At 53.6% G+C, this 23,092-nt stretch overlaps 8 protein-coding genes across 8 annotated transcripts; 3 read left to right on the forward strand and 5 right to left on the reverse strand.

Annotated features, from left to right (window-relative positions):
• Window positions 1–4: 4 nt before the first annotated feature.
• On the reverse strand, window positions 5–631 carry J4E87_007482 (uncharacterized protein; the record flags this gene model as incomplete). The annotated part of the gene is made up of 1 exon (XM_049379077.1): window positions 5–631. One exon carries the CDS (start codon window positions 629–631, stop codon window positions 5–7), a length of 627 nt encoding a protein of 208 aa, XP_049231347.1.
• Window positions 632–2,619: 1,988 nt separating this feature from the next.
• J4E87_007483 (uncharacterized protein) lies at window positions 2,620–7,158 on the reverse strand (the record flags this gene model as incomplete). The annotated part of the gene is made up of 4 exons (XM_049379078.1): window positions 2,620–2,768; window positions 2,820–2,877; window positions 2,936–4,052; window positions 4,106–7,158. 4 exons carry the CDS (start codon window positions 7,156–7,158, stop codon window positions 2,620–2,622), a joined length of 4,377 nt encoding a protein of 1,458 aa, XP_049231348.1.
• Window positions 7,159–8,902: 1,744 nt separating this feature from the next.
• Window positions 8,903–10,510, reverse strand: J4E87_007484 (uncharacterized protein; the record flags this gene model as incomplete). Its single annotated transcript, XM_049379079.1, has 3 exons — window positions 8,903–9,862; window positions 9,910–10,271; window positions 10,321–10,510. 3 exons carry the CDS (start codon window positions 10,508–10,510, stop codon window positions 8,903–8,905), a joined length of 1,512 nt encoding a protein of 503 aa, XP_049231349.1.
• Window positions 10,511–11,380: 870 nt separating this feature from the next.
• On the forward strand, window positions 11,381–12,286 carry J4E87_007485 (uncharacterized protein; the record flags this gene model as incomplete). The annotated part of the gene is made up of 1 exon (XM_049379080.1): window positions 11,381–12,286. One exon carries the CDS (start codon window positions 11,381–11,383, stop codon window positions 12,284–12,286), a length of 906 nt encoding a protein of 301 aa, XP_049231350.1.
• Window positions 12,287–12,367: 81 nt separating this feature from the next.
• On the reverse strand, window positions 12,368–16,191 carry J4E87_007486 (uncharacterized protein; the record flags this gene model as incomplete). The annotated part of the gene is made up of 3 exons (XM_049379081.1): window positions 12,368–14,670; window positions 14,718–15,090; window positions 15,136–16,191. The coding sequence occupies 3 exons, from the start codon at window positions 16,189–16,191 to the stop codon at window positions 12,368–12,370; spliced, it is 3,732 nt and encodes a 1,243-aa protein (XP_049231351.1).
• Window positions 16,192–16,936: 745 nt separating this feature from the next.
• J4E87_007487 (uncharacterized protein) lies at window positions 16,937–18,472 on the reverse strand (the record flags this gene model as incomplete). Its single annotated transcript, XM_049379082.1, has 1 exon — window positions 16,937–18,472. One exon carries the CDS (start codon window positions 18,470–18,472, stop codon window positions 16,937–16,939), a length of 1,536 nt encoding a protein of 511 aa, XP_049231352.1.
• Window positions 18,473–18,762: 290 nt separating this feature from the next.
• On the forward strand, window positions 18,763–20,341 carry J4E87_007488 (uncharacterized protein; the record flags this gene model as incomplete). The annotated part of the gene is made up of 3 exons (XM_049379083.1): window positions 18,763–19,329; window positions 19,379–20,096; window positions 20,148–20,341. The coding sequence occupies 3 exons, from the start codon at window positions 18,763–18,765 to the stop codon at window positions 20,339–20,341; spliced, it is 1,479 nt and encodes a 492-aa protein (XP_049231353.1).
• A 31-nt stretch (window positions 20,342–20,372) lies between these two features.
• J4E87_007489 (uncharacterized protein) lies at window positions 20,373–21,960 on the forward strand (the record flags this gene model as incomplete). The annotated part of the gene is made up of 8 exons (XM_049379084.1): window positions 20,373–20,400; window positions 20,451–20,542; window positions 20,593–20,632; window positions 20,688–20,895; window positions 20,949–21,098; window positions 21,150–21,240; window positions 21,287–21,376; window positions 21,424–21,960. 8 exons carry the CDS (start codon window positions 20,373–20,375, stop codon window positions 21,958–21,960), a joined length of 1,236 nt encoding a protein of 411 aa, XP_049231354.1.
• Between the last annotated feature and the right edge of the window lie 1,132 nt (window positions 21,961–23,092).

A 23,092-nucleotide genomic window follows, 5' to 3' on the forward strand; every position in this document is an offset into this window, starting at 1 on the left:
CATCTCAAGATGTTGTGTGGCCATTTGGGATCTCCTTGGAGCGGCCGTCGCCAGCCCAGACACCGCCGCCGACAGCCCTTGAGATGCCGACACCGAGGCCAACGGCAGCGGCGACGACGAGAAGAGCGATGACGATCTTAGCCCACAGTCTCTGTTTGCTGGTCATGTTCCGGAAGAAGGCACAGCCACGCTTGCGCTTGTACGACTTCCGCTTGTCCAGCACAGCCTGCCTCGTGGGCCACATGGTGCACTCCTTGACGCGGCCATCGACCGAGTGCTTGGAGGGCTGCTGTGTGGAGGCGACGGAGAGGGGCACGCCGCCCTCGAGGTCGTGTTCGTGGACGGCGACGCCGAGGTGTGTCTTGCTCTGGAGGGCCGTGTCGTTGAGGGAGTGACGCGTCTCGCGGAGGGCCTCCGGGTGCTTGTAAAAGGCCGAGTAGGGGTTGGAGGGGTCGGCCGCCCACTCCTTCTTGGCGAGGTCAGCGTCGGCGGTGGCAGACGACATATTTGAATCGTGCGAGGGCGGCGAGCGTAGCGGCTGCGAAGGCGGAGGCAGGCTGCTTAATGGGCTGGGGGAGCGCTGGACCGTGGCGCCGAAGGTGACGGGCTCGTGCTTCTCGTTTGCTGCCATTGTGACGTAGGCAAGGAGGGTTTCACGCTGGCAGTGCTGGGGCGTTTGGTGTCTAAGACGTGAAGCGTGGGCTCGTCAGGAGGACCCTTTCAGCGGCAGGCGGGCGACAGCAGCTGCAGTGGCCGGGCCGGGCGGTGGTGCGACAATGGGCAGCGGGGGGTTCGCTTCACGACAGGCGCAGCATGGGGGAGAGGGCAGCGGTGGGTGAGGGTGAAGGCGTCGTTATCGCTTGCCGTGTGGTATCTGGTATCGTGGGAGATATGGCTGCAACGGGAAGGGGGGATCGCCGTCGACGAGGAAGGAGCGGACAGTGCACCAGGGGAGGGAAGCAGCGGGTCGACCAGCGTGCGTCGGTGCGTTCACTCGGAATACGGCAGGCAGACAGAAAAGCTCAGCAGTGTCGCGGTGGGAGCAGCAGAGATATGAAGAGTTGTGAAGGCACGCCAGGCCCATGCCGCCTGGTGGACACGGTCTGTGTGAAAGCTGAGAGTTCGGAGCTAGGGTCAATCGTCGGGCCCGCTAGGCCGTTCGCAGCCATGTCCCTGCAACTGCCCACCGGCTCGTCGCTCTGAGTCGAGCGTAGCTGTAAGACGTCCCTGATCTTCATCGCTTTCACTCGCCCATTCGCTTCCAGCAGCTCACGTCCATCATCATTGTTACAGCGCCATGCTATGACCTTATTACTGAGCCTTCGCTTCTATTCCTCACGCCTCCCTTCTTGACACCCACCTGTATGAGTACACGCTGTACACCCCCCCTTGACGCCGCTGAAGGCCCGCTAGATTGATTGCCGCGTGCCTGGCAGGTCGTCGAGTTACCTCGCAACGGGTTAGCAGCCTCGCAGGTCTAGAGCCGTGCGGCGCGACTGGAGTTTGGCTCATCTTGGCTGTTGAAGCGCTAAGCCCCCTCGGGCTAAAGCGCGCATAAAACACACGCTGCATCCAATCTTTGAGCCGCCAGATGCACGCGGAGCACCTGGCCGAGAGCCTTGGTCGCAGCTTGTCTGTCATGCACCAACGCGCGACTTGCTGTTCTCGGTGCCACCTTCAACAGCGAAGCATTGGAGAAGGCGAACTTTTTTTTCTTGTTTTGTGCCCGCGCTTGAGCAACCCCGGCCTTGCGCGTCGTTGAGCCCGTTCTATTGAAACGCATGGCCTACCGCAGAGGCAAACGTCGCGACTGTGCCTCTCGATCGAGCGCGCAAATCGTCGATATAGCAGCGCTGTTACTCTGTAGGCGTCCCGAATGCCCACTGTTATCCTGATAAACTAGCGGCGTGTGAAACCGCTATAGCACCCACCCGAGCGGCGCAGCAAACACAGAGGCGAAATCTATGCACTCCTCCGGAACACATACGAAAGCAGATACGCCTATACGCCGACGCGACGAACATACGATCTGGAGACGGGAGGCAGGCTGAGATTAGATAACGCACGAATGATGCGTACCGCAAAAAAGGGTTCTGAAGCCCGCGCACGTGCGTTCCGCCCCAGCCAACATCGCGCTAATGCAAACTGCGGGCAAGCATCGCCTGTCCTACACAGCTCCTGTTCCTAGGGACCTATGGAACTATGATGCTGTCAAATGCGCGATGCGCGCCATAGTACCAACGCCCCAGACCGGCCCAGTCGTGTCACATGGTCGCCCACCGTCCGCGCTTGTAATGGCCATCTGGACCCAGCCTGGCGTTTGTATAGACTCGTCGATAGACTCTCCGATAGTTTTGGAGCAAGCCTCCAACACTTTGTGTACAAGGTTATTTGTATTGAGCTGAAAAGCAGCCAGCCCTGTGCATTACTACTTTTTGCTTATCGCACCCGTCTCTAATGCTGCCCGATCAGAAATGCCGCGCCAACGCCATGCCATGCCATGCGCAACCATCAGTCTGCGCGTTTGCTTGCTTCCTTAGCAAGAGCAGCCGCATCACTAGCCTACGTTCTGGGCCGTGTACCCGCCCGCGCCCAATCAAAACTCCTGTTCCCAAGCTTCTAGTTTGCGCCAGCGATTTCTTCTCTCTTGATACCGGATCTGTCGCACATGCCCTTGAAGATTCCGCCTTGGTCGTACAGATTTAGCGGCGAGTCGAGCTCTGCAATCAGCCCGGCGTCCATGACGCAAATCCTATCGTAGTTGATAACTGCCGGATGTCAGTACAAAGTCGGCGCGCGGCAGGCAGCGATGCACTTACTGGTCTTTAGTCGATGGGCGATGCACAGAAGCGTCTTGCCCTTGAAGCCATCCACGATCTGTTGGTAAATATTAGCTCATGTATTCAACAACACTGCTTGATGACGCAAAGCTTACCGTTTGTTGGATCTTCGCATCTGTCTCAAAGTCGACCGAGCTGGTAGCTTCGTCACAGACGATAATCTGAGATCCGCGGACCAGCGCGCGAGCCAAAGCCATCAACTGCCTCTGGCCCAGAGAGAAATTGAGACCCTCTTCCTCAACCACACTGTCGAGATGTATGCGTGCAGAGTGATCTTCCATAGTCTGGTCATTTGAAACAAGATCAGCTTGTCGGAGGGCAGACCAGAGCTCCAGGTCGGAATGTTCGTGGAAAGGATCCAAATTGGACCGAATCGTTCCCTTGAAGAGCGTGGGGTCCTGCGGGATAATGGCCAGCTTGGAGCGTAGATCGTGAAGACCAATCTTGCCAATGTCTACACCATCAATGACAATCGAGCCACCTGACAGCTCTTGCAGTCGGAACAACGCCGACATGATGGACGATTTACCCGCTCCAGTGCGACCAACGACACCAATGCGCTCACCAGCACGGACATGCATGCTCAATCCCTTGAGCACCAAAGGTAGCCCATCGCGGTACCGCATCTCCACATTGTCGAAGACGATCTCGCCATGCTCAGGCCAGGTTGGTCGTACCTCGCCCATGTGCAGAGGCGCTTCTTCTTCGAGTTGGCTTCCGTAGTGATGAATGCGCTCCGTGGAGTTCATGTTGTTTTCGACCTCAGCAAGTTGACGGACCGTAAACTGGATCATCTGCACAATAGTGAGAATGTACGAAAGGACCAGACCAGCAATGCTAGGATCGACGGAGAAACGGCTCGTAACGACGAGGATACCCGTTGTGAAGACGAGTAGAATACCGACAATGTCCAGACGAACACTCAGCCAGCGTTGATTGGCAAAGGTGAGGTAGTAGGCGCTGTTCATATCGTCGACAGCATCGCGAACCGACTTCGAGAACTGATTTTGGAGACCGTAGGCGCGAATAGTCGGGGTACCCATGACAGCCTCGCCGAAGCGCGAGAACACCGTGCTACGAAGAACAGCTTCGTGACGTTTGACCTCGCGTGCAGAAGACCGGTAGAACGCCGCCGAGAACATGAACATGATGAACAGCGGACCCAACGCGATGGCGTAATAGTAGTAATACGAGATGATGAGGATGAAAACACTGTTTATACACGTTAGCTCAAACGCTTCAACAACACGTCCCGAGTAACTTACGAAATGATCATAGCAAGCGTCAAAAAGTACATGCGCATCGCATCCGTAATGGTGTTATCCATGACATCGATATCCTTGCTAAAACGATTCGTAATGCGTCCCAGCGGCGTAGTATCGAAGAAGGACATGGGCGCGCGCAGCACACGGGTAATAGCGCGGTGCAGCATGACTTTACCAGCTCGGGTACCGAAGATGGAGACCGAGAAGGAGAAGAAGAACATGAAGAGGGCTTGGCTGAAGCCAAAGGCTGCGTATGCACCAATGTATGCGCCCTCGGAGTAGCCGAATTTGTCGGAGGTCCAGTACGATAGCCAGAGAGAGGTGACGATGTTGGCGCCTTGGGAGAGGACGAGGAGGATGAAGACGAGGGGACCGACCCAGATTCCGCCTCCGGCTTTGATGTATTCGATCCAGACTTCCCAGCTGACGCTCTTGGTTGCGCGTTCTTCCGTCTGCATGAGGGCGGCCTGTTTCTTCTGCTTCCGTTGCTTCTTTGTGCTCTTGACTTCTGCTTCGACTTCGTCCTCGTTGGCTTCGTCTTGCTCTTCCTTCTCTTCTTCCTTGGCGGTTGAGCTCATGACTTGCACGAAGTCGGCGTTCTGGGCCATGAGGTTGTCAAATGTATCGACGGCTTTGACTTCTCCTTGGTCCACCCAGATGATCCTGTCGCAACGGCTGAGGACGTGGAGCTGATGAGTAGCTAGGATGCGGCACTTGTCTTTGAGCAGACCACAGATGGCGTTGTCCATGATGTGGCGACCAACGTGGGCATCGACAGCGCTCAAAGGGTCGTCCATGAGGATGATATCCGCGTTGAAGTAGATGGCTCGAGCAATGTTCATGCGCTGCTTCTGACCACCAGACACCGTGATACCGCGCTCTCCAATCTCGGTCGCGTCGTTGTGCGGTAACATGTCCAGGTCAGGACGGAGGGCGCAGGCATCCACAACTTGGTCATACCATTTCTTGTTGAACTCTTTGCCGAAGATGATGTTTTCTCGTACCGTAGCGTTCTGGATCCAGGCGTATTGCGGGCAGAAAGCACGCGAAGCACCAAAGACAACTTCACCACTAGTCTTGCGCATGTCTCCTGCGAGAGCCGCAAGCAGCGAACTCTTTCCAGACCCAACACCTCCGATGATAGCCACAAGCTCGTTCCGTCCAATGTTAAGGTCCAGTCCCTTGATCTCGAAGGGCTTCTCCTCTTCCACAGCCGTCGCGTCGGAAAGTGGTCTCTCTCCACCCTTCGCTGCGAGCTTAGCGTTGGCCTTGCTCTCCCTCTTCTCTTTTCTGGTTTCCGGCTTCTTTCCTGGCGGCCCAGCGGCACCGTCTTCTGCGTCCTGAGTGGGGTGACGCTCCCAGGTGAAGTTTGCGCCCTTCAGTGTGACCGCATCCTTGGCGTCATAATCCCACTTCCCGCTCTCTTCAGCCTCTTCAGCTAGCAAGAACTCTTGGATACGTTTGACGGAAGCGTTCGCGTCGATGACCTGACCGATAACGAGCGGCAAGAAGTTGAGCGGGATACGCATGGAGTTGAACAAAGCGAGTGAGGAGAAAATCGGCGCGGGATCGAGATTGCTGTTGACCTGGGAGTAGGTGATGAACGAGATCATCGAAGCGAAGACGGGCATGGACATTCCGACGGAGAGAACGGCGTTTCGAATCGTAAGCAAAATCTGGATACCGTGAATCTCCTTCTTTCTGATCGCCTGGATGCGCTCCAAGAAACTAGTCTCCCATCCGAAGTATTTGACGAAGCGAACACCTTGTAGAATTTCCTGGGTCAAGCTCACACGCTGATCGGTAATCTTGTTGATGGCAACTCTGCGACGGAACAGCGTTTTGACGGCGCGACCAAGTAGGGGCATAGCGATAAGAATGAGACCAAGACCGGGAAGAGCACTGTATGTCAAGTTGACAAGAAGCAGTGCAGTTGTAATCAGAATACCAACGGGAGCAGTCCAGATCATATGGAAGAAACCACTGGCTTGGTCGATACGATAGGTATCCGTAGACATCAGGTTGACGATTCGTCCATTGCCCCAGCCCTCACCGTCGCCTGCCACACCTGCCGCAGTCTTTGGTGATTGTTTCGTCTCTTTCTTCTTCAGCATCTTCTTGTACCATTTTACTTGAGCTTCGCTTCCTGGCTTGATATCGGGTGGTGGTGCTTCGAGGACAGCCTCGCCACCTGCTTTGGCTCTCCCTGATAGCTTCATTGCCTTGTTGAAGATGAGAGCAATCAGGACACCCCTGGCCTCTCCACCAATCATCATACCGCGGTACATGAAGTGGTTAGTGGCCAAACTCTGCAAGAACTGCATCGCGGTGATTCCAATGACCAGGCCGATACCCTCGCCAATGTCTGGCGCCGGGGCTCCAGTTCGTTGCGCAAGGTAAGCGCGAGCAGCAAATTTGATGAGATAACGTAAGACGAACGGTGCGACCGCTTGGATGACGGATGCTGACAGCTGACATGTGCCTCCGATGATGAACTCCCACTTGAATGTGTCGAACATGGCACCCAGCAGGGGTCTCTCCTTGCCTTCTGCTCTCCGCCTCTTGAAAGCCTCTTCCAGCCTTGTTGCCAAAACCTCTGCACTCCTGTCAGGATTGACCTTCCAGATGTCGTTCTTCTCCAACGGCCGCTTGTAGCCCACTCTCATCAAGGGTTGCATCCATTGCCATGAGAGTCGGCTGAAGAAGCTTGCTGTGTATTCGGGGCACACATCGCGCTCCTTTGGGATTGGCGGTGGATTATTCTTCAAGAAATTCAGGCGTTTGTAGAATGGCTTCCTCTTTCGTATCGATCTTGTCGCATTAGATTCACTGTCGCTGGCTTCCGAGTATGCGCTTGTACTGGACTGCAATCGCGCTAGTCTGCCTCTTGCACTGTGTCCATCTCCAGTTTTTTCCACATCCTTCTCCGTTGGCTCGGTACGTATTGGCTCGTACTCCGTCGGATTCTCTGCTGCGGCCTGCGGATCCACGAGTCCAAAGTCCTTCTCTTTCTCGTTCTCATCCAACGATGACGTTGATGGCGACTTCGCCATGGCGGTGGTTCAGCGGCTGGATGCCGAACGCCGAAGAAGGGTCGCGGTGATCGTTGTGTAGGGCCGAAACAAAGTTTGGCAGCCGATGTCGAACGTCACCGTGAAGTCGCAGGGCTGGGGAGGATATTAGATGTTGGTGAAAAGAACGACTAACGCCAGGACTCACGCGGCGACATGTTTGCGAGTGGCAGGCAACGACTAGTCTATATGGCCTCGGAGCAGTCATGAAATCAGTGCATGCACCCGCTCAACATTTAGCGCGTGGTCTTTACCGGAGATAAAATTTCGCCAATGAACGGCTTCCGCGAACCGATGCATGTATAATCCGGGGGCTGTTAGCATCAGGAATGTTCGAGTCCCTCGGTACATAATTCGCCCCGATGACCCGAAAGGCTTGATGTTACTCTTCAGCTGCTCCACGATGCTGCATGTTGGCGACGCGAGTGCGCCATCAGCAACAGGCGTCCATCATCCACGCGCAACAACCGTGTCTCGGCTTTGACAGTTCCTTGACAGCTGCTTAGAAATTAACTTCCGCGGATTCGATGTCGTAAAGAGCGTGTGGACACGCAGCCATGATCGGGCAACAGTGGGGCCATCGCTGCATGAAACGATGGCAAAAAGCTTTGGCCCAGACCCGACATGCCGACCTGTGGATTAGTCGCGCCCGTCACCTGTTTGCACAGACAAAGTTTCCCTTCAGCTGGGCGCACTGCGGCCGTAACTACAGTATTGGTTGAGAAGCGGCATTCGGGCATGTGTAAAGGTTGGCCCGTTGTTGTTGACTACCCATCTTGTCGGATGCCCACCTACCGGATCGACAACTAAGCGACTTCCAGATTGGCAGCATGCATCCGCCATATAGCAATATGATGTGTGTAACCCACAACGCATCTAGATGAGACCTATCTTGCGACTGTCAGAGTGCATGCAGCGCACGATGTCTGACTGCACTGAGCATGCATATCGGATTACGTGCACTTCGGGCTACGCACGTGTGCGTCCATTGGCCAAACATCTCCGACGTAGTCATGAAGCCCGAAGTGTCGCGTCCGATGTGGAAACCTCCTCTTGCTGGAAACGGCCCGTAAGCAACGTCGGGAGTTATTAAGGTCCGAACATGTGTAAGCACACAAATATGTAAGCTGTGTCATGGCTATCATGTTCTTGTTTGCGCGCTCGTCTCGTGATGATCCGATTGCAATGACTTTGATGGTACTTTGGGTTGTGTCATGGCTATCGGTTACGTCGCGTATCAATCTTGGGACAGACTAGGGAGGAACATCGCTTTACATCGAGCAAAGCGCCAGCAATATCGCAACAGTTCTTCGTTGCAAGCGTCATGCCTCGCGCATACAATCGAAGTCTCATTGCCACACCCTGGGGAAGGTTATTCTTGTGCCTCACTCGACAACAAGGCGTCGCACGCCGCAATCAGCACTAACCACGAACACGAGGGTCAATACTGTTGAAGAGGGGTTGTACAATCAACAGTCACGATGGTCACATTGGGAGATACGTAGCCAATTCAAAAGCGAAAAAGCGACCGATGAACGGCAAGATCATGCCATTGTTATTGAGAGGTGCGGTGCGCCGGATGCTTCAGAACCTTCTGAACGCCGGGCCTCGTCCTCATAGCCATACATACGATGGCGGGGCAGCGAAGGATGACCTATTTACAAGTCTACAACAGTCATAGCTTCAAGTCAGTCGTACGGGGTATCGCAAGGAACTGACAATGTTCCTAGTTATCCACTCCTATGTGGACGTTCTTCTCCAGTCCAACCGCGGAAGTGAGCACTTCCTTCTCCTTCTCGCCCTTGAGGTTTGGCAGCTCTTCCATAGCCTCCTTGAGAATCGACAGAGCCGATTCAATCTCCTGCTCCGTGATAACAAGCGGCGGCGCAAGGCGAATAATGTTTTGGTGTGTGGGTTTCGCCTGTCCATCAGAGTCAGCACCATCAACCTCTTTCACATGCATAATCTTGAGGGCTCTTCCTACCAGTAATCCCTTCTCTTTGCAGAGCATGCAGAGATCCCACGCGCTGTGTCCGTTTGTCTTGCTTTCGTCGATGACAATTGCGTTCAAGAGGCCCTTTCCACGAATGATCTTGATCATGGGGCTGTTGATATTCTTGAGGCCTTCTCGGAACTTGTTGCCTAGTGTCTCAGCGCGCTCAACCATGTTCTCCTCTTCGATGAGCTCAAGAGCCCGGACCGCGACGGCAGAGCCGAGAGGGTTGCCGCCGTACGTCGAACCATGAGTACCAGGTTCAATGGTAAGCATGACTTCTTTGGAGCCGAGAACGCACGAGACAGGGTACATGCCACCTGAGATGGCCTTGCCCAGCAGGACCAAATCAGGCTTGATGCCACTCCACTCATGGCAGAGCATCTTGCCTGTCCGCGCAATACCCGTTTGGATCTCGTCGCAGATGAGCAGGACGTTGTGCTTATCGCAGAGTGCCCTCACTTCCCGCAGGTAGCTGTCATCTGGCACCACGATACCCGCTTCACCCTGAATGGGCTCGACCAGGAAAGCAGCTAGGTTCTTTCCATGCTTCTCGAAGGCTTCCCGCACATCGTCGACATTGTTGTAACGGAGTGGTTTGCCAGTGGCGGGGCACGCGCTTCCAATACCAGGGAGGTACGGGCCGTAGTTGTCGCGAGATTCGGGGTCAGTGGACATGGTAATGGCGGCAAACTACCAACATGTTAGCTAGTTTGGAAAGATGGGGCAGGCATGCATACTGTCCGTCCGTGGAAATTCTCCTCTACCGAGAAGACCAGCGCCTCGTTCTGCGGGATACCCTTGACTTTGTATCCCCATTTGCGCGCGACCTTAACGGCCGTCTCAACCGCCTCGGCGCCAGTGTTCATGGGAAGGATCATGTCGAAGCCGAACAGCTTGGTGGCATACTCTGCAAAGCGCGGGAACACATCGTTGTAGAAAGCGCGACTGCTCAGAGTCAACCGCGAGGCTTGCTCAGTGAGGGCCTTGACAAGCTCGGGGTGGCAGTGACCCTGGTTGACGGCGCTGTAGGCGGAGAGGAAGTCGAGGTAGTGCTTGCCCTCGGGGTCCCAGACGCTGCAACCACTTGCTCTTGAAAAGACTAGCCTGTGTTAGTCATGCATTCCAGCCGTAACTCCATGGTTGCATACCAATGGGGAGTGGGTGGTAGTTGTGCGCAGCGAAGTCGGCCTCGGTCTTGATGGCATCTTGCGACGACGCCGAGTGGTACTTGGAGGGATCTGGGGTGCCTGTGGGGTGGAAGGAGCGGGCAGTGGGCTTCAGCGTGGTGCTGTTGCCATTTGCCGCCGCCGTGTCGTTCTGAATTGCGCCAGGAGCCATGGTGGTGGACGGTGGTGATGCTAACGTGGGGTAGTGGGGAAGGGGATGGTTGCTGCGCTGGGGCGTGAGTTGAGGATGCAAGAGACGGAGGCAGCGGCGGCGGGCTTCTTATTTTGTTCCTTGGTTGAGGGCTGTGCCGTGGATCGCCTCCAACTGTACTTAGGAGACAGTCTTCGTAAGAGCAACTGGTGTTATCGCCTCAAGATGCCTTTAGAGGAACGCGACCAACGAGCGCCCTCGGCTGACTGCGGGTTATGCATATAGCGCCGCTGCCATTGGCTCGTGACGGCGGGACGGGCATGGCGCGCTGGATTGCTGCGAACACGCCAGCTGGCATGCGAGGGAGTCGTGGGAATGCGCAAACTGCAAGAGGCTGTGTTTGGTGATGAGGTTTGGCGATGATGATAGGCATGGCGCGTGTTGCCGGTAAAAGTTACCTGTTCGTCTTCGTGTCTCGACGCGTTGCGCCATTTTCCCGCCTGTTCGAGCAATCACAGCATGGCAAGCTCCGACACCACCATCACGACATCGGCTGCGATAGCCTCTGTTTCTTTCGTAGTGCAATAGCCTTGACAGTTCGTACGTGTCTGCGCCGACCGCCTAAGGGTTCTGACTTCACTCATGTATGCATCGCGCACTCGTCGCAGGTGCTGGGTGCAGCAGTGGGGACTGACTGCCCAAGGCGAGACTGGCGTCATAGCTAAAGCCTAGATTGCTGTACGGCAACGATAGCCAACACGAAAGTCAGCCTTGCGAATACAAAGATTGCGCCGTTTGTCTTCACATATGGTCAGTCGCACACTAGCCCTATTTGCTACATTCCAACCATTACGAAATACGAGTCCATCCAGCTTCGCACGATACACCACCATGTCTACCAAACCACCACTCAACAAGTCTTCCCCAATTTACTGGATCCTCGACTGGGATGGCACCATCACCAAGAAAGATACACTAGATGCCCTCGTCAACATATCCGCCGCCACAAAACCAAACTTCCCTACCCATGACCACTGGAACAGTGTATCGAAGGCATACATGGACGACTACACGGCTACCCTGGCCCAACTCGCTCCTAATGGTACACTACCCAGCACAGTCTCGGCAGAGAAACACCTCCTCGCCCAAATGAGAGCTGTGGAACAACGCAGTCTTGATCGCGTATCTTCTTCCGGTATTTTTGCTGGCTTGACAAGAGATGCGATCGACGCCGGCGCAAAACAAGCTGTACATTCACGTGCTGTAGAGCTACGAACTGGGTTCGAGGGTTTCTTCAGACATATCCAGCACGACCGCAAGAAGGATGGATTCATGCTTCTCAGTGTCAACTGGTCTCGCACATTCATCCAGTCTTGCCTGGGTGCAGCGGATATCGTTGATGTGCCTACCTCTTCCGTCATGGCGAATGAACTGGATAACATTGAGGCTGGAGAGCCATCCACCGGTATAATCATCTCGACTATCCATGATGACGCACGTATCATCATGTCGAGCGGCGATAAGCTGGAGAAGATGAAGCACATCCAATTCAAAGGCCAAACCGTGTACGTGGGTGATAGCTGGACAGACATCGAATGCTTGCTCGCAGCTGACTTGGGGATTTGTATCCGAGATGAACCCATGGGGAGCTCACAAAGGAAACTCGCAGAATCGTTGACGAGGCTGGGGGTCTCATGTCTGCATTTGAGCGACTACAAAGAGGCTGATGAGTGGGGAGTTGTATGGGCGAGAGACTTTGTGGAGATTCAAGATTGGATTGCTAGCAAGTCAACGTAGACTTGCAGTTTAAACGAACACTACCGGTGTAATACATCCCATGTTTCAACTCCAGACGCGCACGCTATGTTATAACTTCGCTCAAGCCTCCGTCTCAACACCCGCTCCATCCCTCTCATGATGATGGAACATGTTTCCAACCTTCTTCTTTCCACGATCACCAACATGCTTCATCCATGCCAAAGTCCTCGGGCCCTTCCATTGCATCATGCCCCTATTTTTCCGATGCAGAGCGTGTGCACTCTCCCTGTAGTCCTTTATCTTACTGATAGGACCGCTGGTGCCATCTGTACTCAGCTTTGAGTCGATCCTTTTACCGCCATCCTGAAGGAAGTCTGGGACAAATTTCTTCTTATCGGGATCGTCGCCGTCGTCCTCAGAATCCGAGCTGTCGGAGGATGAGCTGTCGTTGTCAGTCTCTTTGTTGTCGTTGATGCCGGGCTTGTCGGAGCCTGACGAATCGTCCCAGTCGGTCCACTCATGGTCGTTGGTAACTTCGAGAACTTCCATAACGTTGGAGATGTGCTTGTCGCCCTTTGCAAGCTTTTCGTGGTATCCTGATAGGCCGGACCAGAACGTCAATGTTACTTCGATCTCGCCAACTTTCTCGCCATATGTTTCAAGCACATTGTTTTCTGCGCGCTTCAAGTCGCCACTCCAGATGGGGATGCGTACTGTCTGTTCCTCGTTGTCGGGAACATCCTTAAGCCAAAGGATACCAAAACCTGGTGTGTGGTCTCGGAATGTGGCATCTTGTCGGAATTCGAATACCAATGGCGCACAGTAGCGCGCCCGCACAGGTAAGCGAATGGATTTGTCCTTCTTTGTAGTCCAGATAGTCGAGCCATCCTCCGAGTGAACTTTGCCATTACGCCCCCGCGAATGTAATTTTGCACGTTCCAGTGGAGTACGAACCTTGAGTCGAAGAGGCTGCAGATGTTCTGGAACGTCAAGGGCCTTTATGCGGGGATTGATGTCCACGGTGCCGTAATCCCAACCAAGCATGCTTCGTGGTAGTTCGACTTGCACGCTTCGGAAGACCATGGAGATTCTGACCCGACCATATCCAACTCCTCCAGCGAGTGGGAACATGTGATTGATCTGACTGCGCTTTTGGAATACCCTTTCTAGAGGCAGGTAGACGATTCCAAGCAAGGCGTCGTCTTCGTGTATGCGAGCATCCCGAACAGCAACGTGTACTTCAGTATTGCGAACATCCCGGATGAAGCGCTCGCAGCCAGCGTTGAAGAACGGTTTCGAGTTCTTTGGCTTGGTACGTGTTTTGAAGATCTTCTTGTGGTTGAGGATAATGGTGCAGTATGAAGAAGGTAAGCCGTCGCCTTCTTCCTCTTCGTCGGTTGCCTCCGCATTTGCAGAGTCTTTCTGCTTGTTTAATGTCTCCAATTCCAAGCCCGTGATTTGGTGGATCTGGATACTGAGTATACCCGACGGGTAGTCTTCGGAAGGCGGGGACGCAATGATGAGCTGGTCTTGCCGAGCTTTGAACTCCTCGGACTTTTGCTGTTCCACTTCATCGCGATGGTCCTCACTTGCCTCTCGAAGTTTGCTCTCTGCCTCCTTGTACATCTTCTTCTTCAGCTGGTCAATATTCTTGACATCGGGGTCCTCATCTTGCATAGCAAGCTGATCATCAGTTATCCGGGTTTTCGAGAAGTAACCCAGGCTCCAGCTCAGCTTTCCCGGCATCTCATCCCCGCGTTTGAGGGCTCTGAAACCGTCCTCGCGATCGTGCATCTTGCCGTTGGTATCGTCGCTCTTCATCAACTCTTTGAGGTCTACCTCGATACGTCCCAGGTCGTCATCAGCAGTTGAACGGTCAGAATCCCACAACTGTAGCCTCAGTTTCTCGTCTACATTCAGCTGGTCAAAGGTGACGCAGACGAAGCAGTGCTCATCCCAGTGTGGATTCATGTTATCCTGGAGAACACGCGTCGACCACAACGGCTTTCCGAATTTGGCCCATCCCACGCTCACGTAGGGATCTGCAGAGCCTCCAAAAGGACCGATCTTGGTATCGCCGTGTTTGAAGTCAAACGCATACTTGATGCGCACCATGATAACTCCCTGTGTAATAGTATCCTTTTTGAAGTCGTCGCCCATCATCATGTCCTTGAGGTCTAAAGTCAAAGATTTAGGCGCGACATACTCAGCCAGTGCTGCATCCATGGACGACTGCACGAAGCTGGAGATCAAAGGTACGTCCATGAGGTTCGGGCCCTTCTTTATAAGCGGCACGCACGAGAGAGTGACCTTGGGTTGCCCCATGAATGACATGGTGCAAATTGAGAAGAACGGAGGATCAGGGCACAGCTGTAGACGGAAGCGCATAACACCAACAATGCCCGCGAGGTCGACCCAAACAGCTAAAACACGTAAGCAATTGAGCGCTTAATGAGAAGGTCAGACTTACGTATTTTGAAGTTACCTGGCATGTAGAACGCCAAGAGTATATGGGCATGTTTGGCCCGCGATTTGATACCCTTTCCCGTGGATGGCCTGTATGCGAATGCAAGTTCAACGTTGACGAAGTCTCCGTCTTCTGCTTGCATGTCGTCTTGTTGTTCGTCGTCTTGGCCGTCGCCATCGTCATCACTTGTTTCGACAGTCCGGTCACCTTTTTCCTCATCCGGAGACTTTAGGTTTCCATCGGAGCCCACTGATCTAGCAGCCCCGCCTGTTGGAAGCCATCGAACGCCGAGGATGCGGAGGGCCTCACTACCTTGGCCAAGATCTTCGACAGCCACCATGCGAACCATACTCGGAAGAGAGGCTTGCATGACATCCTATAAAAGTTAGTGTCTATACTTGATCTACTGTCGATTACGTACCTCAAGTGTGTCTGAAATGCTGGCGAATAGATCCGGATTGATCAACGGCCATATTGAAGCCATCAACGAATTGAGCCATTGTGTACTTTCCGCAGTTTGGGTCTTGGCCAGTCTCTGGCCCTTTTGTCGCTCCGCCTGCCAAACCTCGACATCCCAGACATTCTTGATCTTGTTTTCTGACCACTGTCGCATGAAGAGTATGATAGCTGTGGAGACGAGTGCCATGACACTAAGTTCAGCGGCCTTCCATGCCTGTCTCCCCCAGCCCGTCGCATGACGCGTCGGCCAAAACAATGTGTTGACCAGCATCAAGCTAACCGCAGCTGCTCCCACGCCAACAGTCACAGCCTGCATGTAGACAGTTGTAATCTCACCTCGGGTCCTGTCAAACGACGGAGGTGGAAACAAGACTTGCATACCCGTATGAGCGTCCTGCGATTCTTGTCCTTCGTATTCGAGATGTTCGTCGCTCTTGTTGATGGCGTCTTTACCGGTCATTGTACGTGGGTCGGACCCTGCAGCGCTCGGGTTCTTTGCGGTGCTCTTCAGCTCGCGATCGGTATAGTCGTGAATCTTGATGGGTAGATGGGTGATGGGATCGGTGACTTCGCGATCTGCACCGTCGGCTTTGAACTTCTTCATATCCTTCCGGGCCTGCTTGGGATCTGACGATGTTAATCCGTCCTCTGTCGTATCCTCGAGTCCATCTTCGTCGCCTTGGTCTTTGGCCAGATTCTGGTCCTTCTGTTCGGGTGTGTTCTTTCCGGCGTGGTCGTCTGCAAGTGGCTCGTCCTGCTCGATGTTCTTGTTCCTGACTGGGTATGGCCCATTGCCGTCGTTGTCCAACTCGACGTCTCTTCCATGTCTGAAGACGTTGACGGCGTCCCCTAGCCGGTCGCGTGTGCTCGGTTCGTTACTGCCATCTGGATGACCGTACTCGTCTTGTCTCTTTTGCTTCTCCTCCCTGTATTTCTGGACCGTAGGTATCGGGTTATGGGCGTTATGTGGCCGCCGGTAGTTCTTACGTCGGGCCTCTACGTCCTCGACACCGGACATGATGAAGCACCGCGGACTGGGTTGTGTCGGTAGTGGTAAAGGTGATTCGATGAGCAGCGAGTGGCGGACCCGGCCAATTAGTGGTTGGAGGTAGTGTACAGTCGTGAATTCATTAGTCGTGTGAGATCGTGAGTCGTGGGAAAGCTTGCGAAACCTGTCGCATTGGCAGTGGAAACAGGAAAAGCGCTAAGACAGGGAATGTTCTGCTCTGATCGCAATTGACGTAGGTACAAGCAAGCGACATGGGAAAAGCCCGTCTTGCATGATCCACTTGGCGCGCTGGCCTTGAAGCGCCTGCACTTGCAGCGCCGAGGATCCGGGATGAAGACTGGCCCCGCATGATGCCCGTGCATGCCCAGGTGATGGTCTGCTGGTGGTGCTTTCTGGCGGTGACGTCACAGCTGCCCGCACTTACGCGTTCGTCAGGCCACTGCCACCAGCCACCACCGCCGCAATCGGCAACATTATTTTGCGGGGGTGCCGAGAGCCGGGCGATCCTGGCGGTTTACCGCACGACTCTACCTTAGCCTCCGCTCAAGCCTCACTTGCAGCTTCTAGCATGCTTCAAATGTGTACAGATTCCTACTTCCAAGGCTTCTAGACGTCGAAGCTTACGCTTAGTCCCTAGCCAACGCACTTCAAGTCGTCAGTGTAACCACTGCAGACCATGAAGGAGACACAAGTGACATGCTCGCACCAAGGGTATCATTTTAACTTCTACTATGCTATTGTGACCACGTCTCGATCAATTGCTCCATATCCGCACTTGCTTGTCGGCGCCACCACTTCCTACCCTTTCACCATCCGGACTCCAATCCAGCGCAAATACCTGGTCCTTGTGCCCTGGCAGGTCCTCCTTTAGTTTACCAGTCCTCATGTCCCACACCTTCAGGGTCGTGTCTTTGCTGCAACTCGCCAACAGTCGGCTGTCGGCGGAGAAGCAGGTCATGTATACCGGCCCAACGTGCGCTCTCAATGTGTTGAGGAACTTTCCATCTCGTGCCGACCATAGTTTGACGTGGTTGTCCCATGCTGCAGACGCCAGGAGGGCACCGTCTGGGGAGAAAGTGACCTGGTTGATCTGCTTTTGATGGCCTGTCATTCTGGTGACTGGCTTCGTACTGGTCAAAGGCGTCCATAAGATGATGGTGCAATCTTCCGAAGCAGTCGCTAAGCGTTCTACTACTTCGCCGTTGATGGTAGCGGCCTTCTCAAAGCGCGCTTTGGCTTTTGCGAGCTTCTCCTCCGGGCTAGACGGTACCTTCCGCGTGTGGTCGTGATACGAGGTGCGCAGGACAAAGTCGGTAGAAAGAGCGAGGTGGTTGACCCAATGCGCATGGCCAGATAGCGTGTTCACGAGTGTACCTGTCGCCGCGTCCCAGACCTTTATGGACTTGTCATGAGAGGCGGTATATATCCGTCCAGTACCACCCCACTTCACGCACGTCACATTGCTCTTGTGACCGGACAAGGCGTAGTCGATTCTGCCGCCAACCGCATCCCAGACTCTTACTGTACCGTCCTTTGATGACGACGCAACTCGCGGCCGACCAGGCTCTTGCAGATGGTAGGGCTCCCAAGAGAGTGACGTGATGAAACTGGTGTGACCTTTGAGAGCACTCCCGATCTGTTTCCCAGTGCTCGGGTCCCATATCCGCACTTCGTTGTCGTAGCCACCGGAAGCAAGTAGAGAGCCATCAGGTGAGTAGCTGACTGCAAGGACCCATCTTGAGTGCCCCTTCATAGTATGCACTGGCGTTCCTGTGTCGCAGTCCCATATCCTCACTGTCTTGTCTCCGCTACCACTTGCCATCCTGCTGGAGCTGACTGGCGAAAAGTTCACTGACAGAATGTTATCTCCGTGACCCGAAACCGCGGCTGAGCAACGCGAGACTGCCTTGACGCGGAAGACTGCCTGCGGCGCATACTGGAGCACGATCTCGTTTTCTGCCGACGCTTTGCCAGGCTTGACCAAGGCATTGTATAGGTCGTCCTTGTCGGCAAGCGCTTCGGTCGCGCCGTCTGGGAAGAAGCGGTACGGTATCTGATCGTCGGCTTGGTCTTTGAGGTTGTTGAGCAAGAGTTCGAGGTTCTTGGTGGATGCTTGCGATAGCGGTACGGTGAGTACTGGGAGACTCCCACTTTCGCCAGTGGCTTGATCGACGAAGCGCACCCGTACAGTGCCATCAGGTATAGTAGTGTCGATGTCTTGTTGCTCGCGCGCAAATTCGGCTTGCGCGCGCTTCTGGCGCTTTGAAGGGGGCGGATACTGGGTCGCCATAGCTTAGATATCCTGCAGTACGATTTTCGAGTTAGTTACCAGCGTGGCAGAGCTGTTTCTTACTTGCGAAGGCCCCGCTGCTACCGTAAGAAGGGAAAATAATTTCTGGGCGTTATCGATAACAGACGCGCTAGCAGCCATGAAATAGTGGGGCGGCGCGCTAAGCCGTTCCCTCGACGCGTCTTCTTCCTTCCATCTCGTCATTCGCTCACACGCCTTCAACCCGCTCCAGAGCTGGAGTTGGTGACGTCCCCAATTGCTCAACGGCTAATCTCGCAGCGCTGACCATCATGTTCCAACGATCCAGGCCTTCAACCTCGCAGAGCAACTCCGGATCTACATCGTATGGGTACTACGGATACGGTGACTACAACACGACTACTACGTCCCGACCAGGCACTCGCAGGAACACAGGCAGACCCTCAACTGCGCGACCGAGGACTGGGGCCTCTACTATCGCTAGGGTCGAGGCTCAGAACGTTGTCTGTGCCATTGCCGAGTCTCGTGGTATCTCACCCACTGTTGGCTTGGCTTTCGTGAATCTTGACACTGCAGAAGCAGTACTCTGTCAAATCTGCGATAGTCAAACCTTCGTTCGAACAGTTCACAAACTAAAGGTCTACGGTCCATCCGAGATTCTGATCGTGTCTACTGCGGCGAGCCCTAAATCAAAGCTCTTCTCGATCGTTGAAGAAAACCTCGAAGACATTGGAAGTAAGCTGACCCTGCTTGATCGCCGCTACTGGGCTGAGTCAACCGGATATGAGTACATTCAGTCTTTAGCGTTCAGAGAGGACGTCGAAGCAATCAAGATTTCCGTCACTGGCAACTACTATGCGGTGTGCTGCATCGCAGCAGTGAGTCCTTTGTTTGACTTTTGAGTGCTATTCATAACCAAATTCATAGGCACTCAAGTACATTGATCTGGGCTTAGGTATGGTTTTCTCCGCTCACTCTCTTCGCATGAGATACGAGCCATCTGAAGGATCGATGATGATCGACGTGTCTACCATTTACTCGCTTGAACTGGTTCAGAATCTCCGCGATCCGAAGTCAAGAGATTGCCTATTTGGTCTTCTCAACGAGACATTGACGCCCATGGGAGCACGCCTTCTTCGGAGCAACGTCTTACAGCCACTCACGGAGCCAGAGGTACTCAACACACGGTATGCTGCAGTCGACGATATGACCAAAAAGGAAGAGTTGTTCTTCGCAACCCGGGCAGCGCTGAAGGACTTCCTCGATGCCGACCGCATACTGACTGCGCTGATTGTCGCTCCAAGCAAGACCACTCTGCAGACAACGGAGCAATCCATTAATCACGTCATTATGCTCAAGCAATTTGTCAACTCCGTAAGCCCGGTGTTCGAAGCCCTTACTGGAACTGCATCTGTCATGTTGAACAACATCCGCGAGATATGTGCCCCAGAGAACGTCGCACCTGTCCAGGAACTTATCGACCGTGTCATCAACGAGGACACCACATATGCAAGGCAGCCTTTGGAACTCAGGAACCAGCGCACTTATGCCGTGAAATCTGGTGTGAATGGGCTGCTTGATGTTGCGCGTACGACTTACAAAGAAGCTACTGAAGATGCGTACCAGCATTCAACAGAGCTCAGTCGTGAGATACAATTCATTGTTTTCAGTAGACCTGCTCACTAACTTCGTGAAGAGGAGTGCGATATTCGGCTAGACCTCAAGTACGATACGGCACGCCAGTTCTACATAAAGATCGCAACAACCGAGCTGGAAGGCAAAGCACTACCGCCGATATTCACCAACATCATTCGCCGCAAGAACAACATCGAATGCCAGACTTTAGAATTGATGAAGCGTAATCAGAAGGCATGTGGCTACATGCAGTGATTCGGGCTTTGCTGACCACTATCAGATCGCCATGTCGCACCAAGAAGTCATCCTCATGAGTACAATTAAACTTGAAACGACGATGCTCCTGTTTACTAACCCTCATCAGGCGATGAAGCGGTCGAGGCTCTCATCGATGAGGTCCGCAGTCATATGTCTATCTTGTTCAAGATCTGTGAAGCAGTCGCGATGCTAGACATGGTGACTATGCTTCGACTGTCTGTCATGTTGATGAGGCTGACCGAGATTAGATTGCGGCCTTCGCTCATCTGGTCACAGTGAATAACTACAGTGGGTAGCATCCGTTCCATGGCGCTCAACGTAAGCCAGGCTGACATCTCCTCAGCTCAGCCGCAGCTCACCGATACGCTTGCAATCGAGGCCGGAAGACACCCGATCAAGGAGAAAATCATGAAGAGCAAATGTGTCCCCAACGATGTCTATGCTACACAACAGACGCGGTTCCAGATCATCACTGGTTGCAACATGAGTGGCAAGAGCACTTATATCCGATCCGTGGCTTTGATGACAATCATGGCTCAGATCGGCTGCTAGTACGTTTGATTGGATTACAAACTCTGAATCTCTGTGGACTAACTGCTTGCAGCGTTCCTGCTAACTATGCCTCATTTCCTATTCTGCATCAGCTGTTCGCTAGACTGGGCATGGATGACAATATTGAAACTAATGTTTCCACCTTTGCCGCGGAAATGAAAGAGATTGCATTCATCCTACGCAATGTTGATCGACGTAGCTTGTAGGAGACCGATCCATGAGTGGGTGCCATATCATTGCTGACAGAAAGTAGAGTCCTAATCGATGAGCTAGGTCGAGGCACCAGTACTAGAGATGGTCTAGCCATTGCGTTAGCTATCGCGGAAGCCCTCGTTTCGAGTCGCGTATGTGAATACACCCCATTGCTGCCGCCTTCTGACGTATCACAAGGCTCTTGTTTGGTTCGCAACTCACTTCAAAGATCTTGCGACTATCATGAGTGACCGCGCTGGAGTTCAGAACCTACACCTGGCAGTTGAGGTGAGGGCGTTTCCATTCTTCCCACATCAAACCACTCACATTCTTAGATGGAAGACGCGCACAGCATGACCATGCTCTACAAGACCGCCCAGGGAGTCGTCCAAGAGATCCACTATGGCCTAACGCTTGCGCGTGTGGTTCCTTTCCCACCCGGAGTTGTGGAGCATGCTACCTTGGTTGCACAACAGGTCGAGCGTCATATGCTGCGAAAGAAAAAAGCATCCGAAACTGTGCTTAAGGAGAAGCGACGCAAGCTCGTCCTCAATCTCAAGGACCATCTCGTTCAAGCACACACTGGTGTGTTAGAGGGGGAGGTTCTCACTGCATGGCTTAAGGAATTACAAAAGGAGTTTGTGAATCGTATGACTGCTCTGGAAGCTGAATCTGCAAACGCAGGTCAAGAGAGTGAGGACGAAGAGATGATAGACAGGAGCGAGCTGAGTGAAGAAGAGCGACCTAGCACGTCCGCCAGTCCGTCGGTCATATCAATTGACTCGCATACTAGCTCCACGGATTCTGATTCTACCATTCGGGCAATGTCAGAAGCATCTACTCTGAGAGCAGTCTCTAGTAACGAGCGCTAGCAATAACGACCATATGCTGCTATGGCTGCTAGTAGCATGGGAAAGGGCTGATATACGTGTAGGCAAGAGATTGCCGTATAAAGGCCTTCAAAGCCCAGTATGATCAAAATCAGACCTCAATAGGATAGTGACTGCTGATATACATCTGTACATAACCAGAGTTACTCGTGAAAAGACCCCAAGTTCAAACGCGAAGCCCACAAGACTAGCATCAGGGTCATAAAAGTTGATCCGGTGTCGATCTTGCCGAACTTGTGTCTGGCCCACTTAGCGCGTGAAGCATCGGATTCCAGGGTCATGATTGGAGGCGCTGCAAAGTGCGGGGGTCCTTATCGCTCCTTCTCCGATTAAATCCCTACTTCGGACGGAACAACTCCAGGGCTGCTGTCGGACCTTGCAACCTTATATAAGCGATCGTATACAGACCCTCATCGCGGCAGCCGTCCTGTCGCTCGTTAGAGCGCGCTAGGTGAACGCATGCAGTGCAACCAACCCAACACCTTAGTACCCGGCACCCCGGTGCACTGCTGCTCGTCGCCCAAAGGCTACCCCAGCCTGCCGAGTCGGCCCCGTATGGCATGGTCTTAGCGTGGCGTTCACCAGCCGCGCGAGCATCAGCTTCAGTCATCACTCGCACTATCTTTGCTTTCCCTGTCAATCTAAAGCGCCATGCCTCGACCAAAGAAACCCGGGGTAGAACCTAAAAGAAGATCGCGAAATGGCTGCTGGTATTGTCCTAGATCAATGGAGTCTGCTCATACTTACTCACCAAACACAGGCCATGTAAAGCTCGAAAGGTCAAATGGTAAAGCAGTTCTAATCGTGGTCTCATCAGAGAGTACTAATAGCATCTCGCAGTGGAGAAGAGAAGCCAAGCTGTACCAACTGCGAGCGCCAAGGGGAAACATGCGACTACAGCATAAGACTCAACTGGGGAGGCCGTTCAAAGAAAGATAAGACAAGTACAGCCTCTGATGCTTCGAGTGCAGCGTCTGGCAGTCCGTACCAGTCCTCCTTCCCGTTTGAAGAGAACGTTTTCTCGTCTGCCCCCGAACACCCCGTGCAATCACAACATGCACGATCAACATCAAGAACATCCCCACCTAGATCTACGCATTCCATTGATCCAGCT

This window comes from Alternaria ethzedia, assembly GCF_023757985.1.
Source record: "Alternaria ethzedia strain BMP 0044 chromosome Unknown scaffold_20, whole genome shotgun sequence".
Lineage (NCBI taxonomy): Eukaryota > Fungi > Ascomycota > Dothideomycetes > Pleosporales > Pleosporaceae > Alternaria > Alternaria ethzedia.